Below are 2,980 nucleotides of genomic sequence, written 5' to 3'. Positions count from 1 at the left end.
CTGCAAAAGAAGAGAAGCTACAATTAGAGCTCTTAATTTTTATTAAACAAATTCTTATAATAATTTCCGATATGTAATTTAAAAAATATCCCGATAGTTCCGAAACATCGTTATTTGTCACATAGACATTATATCGTTCATCAATTATTTGTAACTTCAACAGGCAAAAAAAAACGAAAAGAAGAAGTAAGAGACGGAGAACTCTCTTATCAAGACAGCTAATCGACTTACCTTTTGCGCGGCCTCATGAGATGCCGCTCCTTGACTTTGTACTCAAGGGTGGAGTGCGGAACTCCGTAAAAGCTGCCAGCACGATGCACGCTCATTTCGCCGCGCTGAACTGCGCGTACCGCCTCGACGAGGCTATCCCTGTCGTAATTCCTGTATTTGCCGCGCTTAGGTCTGGTGCCCTTGCCGCCGGTGCCCGGTTTCGATTTATTCGCGTCTTGCGTCTGCTGCTTGGATTGCTGCTGCTGCGCCGACGACTGTTGCTGCTGTTGCGGTGGTTGCGGAGGTGTGTAACGACCTCTCTTGAACGGACTCGGGTCTGTCATTATGGCCTGCTGCGGTGGCACCACGCCGCCGGCCGATTGGCAACCCGGTATGCCGGCCGCGCTGGGCGTCTGGCCCTCTTGGAACTTGACGCTGATGCTCTTGGCGATGACGTCGCGGAAATTAACGGCCACCGCTTTGCCCACCAGCGAATTCGTGGGGCTGCTGGTGCCGGTGGAGAACGCTGGACTAGCTCGCTCCAGGAGGCCCGGACTCGAGGCGGCAGCCGCGAAGCTCTGGGCGAACGCGGCGGAAGTCGGCTCGCCGTTCTTGCTGGAACAGCCCGGCGTGCTCGCGGGCTTGTAGGACGGAATCTTCAGTATCGCTCTACCTTGAGCGCTATCGCTGGCTTCTTCCTCGATGTTAGGATTGAAGTCGTCATTCGTCATGGGCGCGCGCTGCTGCTGCGACTGCGTTTGCTGATGCGCGGCAAGGGGATGGTGCTGATGGTGATGCGACTGCGACTGGTCTCCGTTCACGTTCTTGTTCAGCCTCTTGTCCTCGCACATCAGCCTCCTCATCACTTCGGGTATGCGATAGTCTCGCGCATCTAACCCTACGTCATCATTATAGTGTTTATTGTAGAGATTTATGAATATCTGTTGACGTGATATTGATAAATGCATTATAATATAACTTTGCTAATAAATGAGCATAGTTTTACAAGATTATGTTAAGGATAAGAAACAAGCTTAATGAAAATTTGTTATACTTGGTATATTTAAATATTATACATATAGTAATTAAAGACATATGCCTATACGAAATATTTTTACAGATTTAATGATGACTTTAACAAAAAACGCGATTATCTGCATTTTATTTTTACTCGAGTATTTGTCATAATTTCAAATACAGATGTAAGCTATTCAAATTAAATTGCAGTCTTCAAAGGCAAAAAAAATATCGGCGAGCTGATTAACTAGGGCCTGGCTTCTATCGATTCCAGAAGTCCTATTGTGGCGTAATACACTTTTCGGCTTTCCTCTCTTGACGCAGATTGGTTGGTCAGTCAATGAACAAAATAAACGAATGCTCGAAATCCCGATTATCAACGTATTATACTGTTTTATAGCAAGTTTTGTACGTGTGTGTGTGTGTGTAGTCTCATACTATATTAATAAATGTAAACAAAAAATTAATTACTTCGAATTTTAGAAATATGTAACTTATTGAGAAATTAATTGTAATCGGAACTTCAATAGACAATCAAAACTGCATTGTAATTCTTAAATCAAAATAACGGATAAACTCTTTAACTGATAGAGCTTTCAAGCTACTTTTGATATAATTTCGTAATATCAAGAAATTTAGACGATTAATTTTACCTAATGGTGCAGCGGCAGCCAACATCTTTTGAATATAGGGACCAATGTTCGCGTGTTCCAGTCCCCATTCGGCTCCTGTCTCGTGTCCGCGCTGCAGCAGGTTCCTGAGAGAATCGCCACCGGTCCCCTCGAGCGTGGAAAACCTTACGAGATCCTCCAATGAGAGCAGAGGCTTCAGCAGGGCCTTCTCAACTTCCTTCTCCTCTTCCGCACCGGATAATTCTTTTTCGTCCACCTGTTAAAAACATCTCTTCTAGCGTTTTCTGCATATACTTCTCGATTATAAAAGAGTATCTAAATTGCAGATTACAGTCAAGTTGTCCTCTCGAGGAAAGTAAAAGTAGAAGCTTTCACTCCGTCTCCGGAGACATGAGTAGAAGCCTTGCTTTTCTCATCATCGATAGAGTCATTAAGCAACCATTACTGCTCCTAAATAACAACTTCTTGTTCGAGAGTGCTTCATCGAGAGGTGTGTGTGTGTGTGTGTGTGTGTGTGTGTGTAGTGTCTGGAGTGTACGTGTATTTGTATCATGTGTAGGTGTCAATTGTCCATGTAAATATATACAAAGTGGTTCCCGTAAAGTGACCGCATTGCATATTTTTTAAAAAATCTCAAAATGGAGAAGAACGTAATGCAGGAAAAGGTACTTTAGCTTTGAGAACGTCGCACAGACGGATTTTATGTAAAAGGAATCACGCGTCAGTTTTAACCATTTTGAGATAACATTTTACGAATCTTGAGAATGTCGCTTTAAAACTTCTTTGCAAAACTTTGATATTTTAACTTATTTTATTTTAAAAGTAAATCGCCCGTGCACACAGAGAACTTAATTTAAAGATACGTATACCCTCTATTTTTATTTCTTTATCTAATACTTGCAAAATATTCAATCAAGCCACTTTACAAAAACCACTCGGTACATATATTTCCATCAAATGTAAAATAGCTATAAGCGCCATGCAGGAGAGCTGCTAATCGGTAAATGGTATTTTTTCCAAAGCAGCGGCAAGTGTTTTACGAGGAAAAAAAAACGTTCTCGATGCTCTCGGCAGTCGCCTGGCACGATAATCGCTAGACCACCTTTCCCCTGCTAGTCCTC

General features: G+C 42.9%; 1 protein-coding gene across 4 annotated transcripts in view; it reads right to left on the bottom strand.

The window, feature by feature from the left end:
* Eip93f (Ecdysone-induced protein 93F) overlaps positions 1–2,980 on the bottom strand; it is a 137,177-nt gene that overhangs the window by 27,491 nt on the left and 106,706 nt on the right. For all 4 annotated transcript variants that reach the window (XM_071769366.1, XM_071769367.1, XM_071769365.1 and 1 more), the window contains 2 exons: positions 1,881–2,115; positions 232–1,108 (listed from right to left, as the gene is read on the bottom strand). In XM_071769366.1, coding sequence (XP_071625467.1) covers positions 232–1,108; positions 1,881–2,115 — 1,112 coding nt within the window. The remainder of the gene's footprint in view (positions 1–231; positions 1,109–1,880; positions 2,116–2,980) is intronic.

This window comes from Temnothorax longispinosus, chromosome 2 (genome assembly GCF_030848805.1).
Source record: "Temnothorax longispinosus isolate EJ_2023e chromosome 2, Tlon_JGU_v1, whole genome shotgun sequence".
NCBI classification, from domain to species: Eukaryota; Metazoa; Arthropoda; class Insecta; order Hymenoptera; family Formicidae; genus Temnothorax; species Temnothorax longispinosus.
The sequence above is the reverse complement of the archived record's forward strand: the minus strand, read 5'-3'. Positions and strand labels throughout refer to the sequence as shown.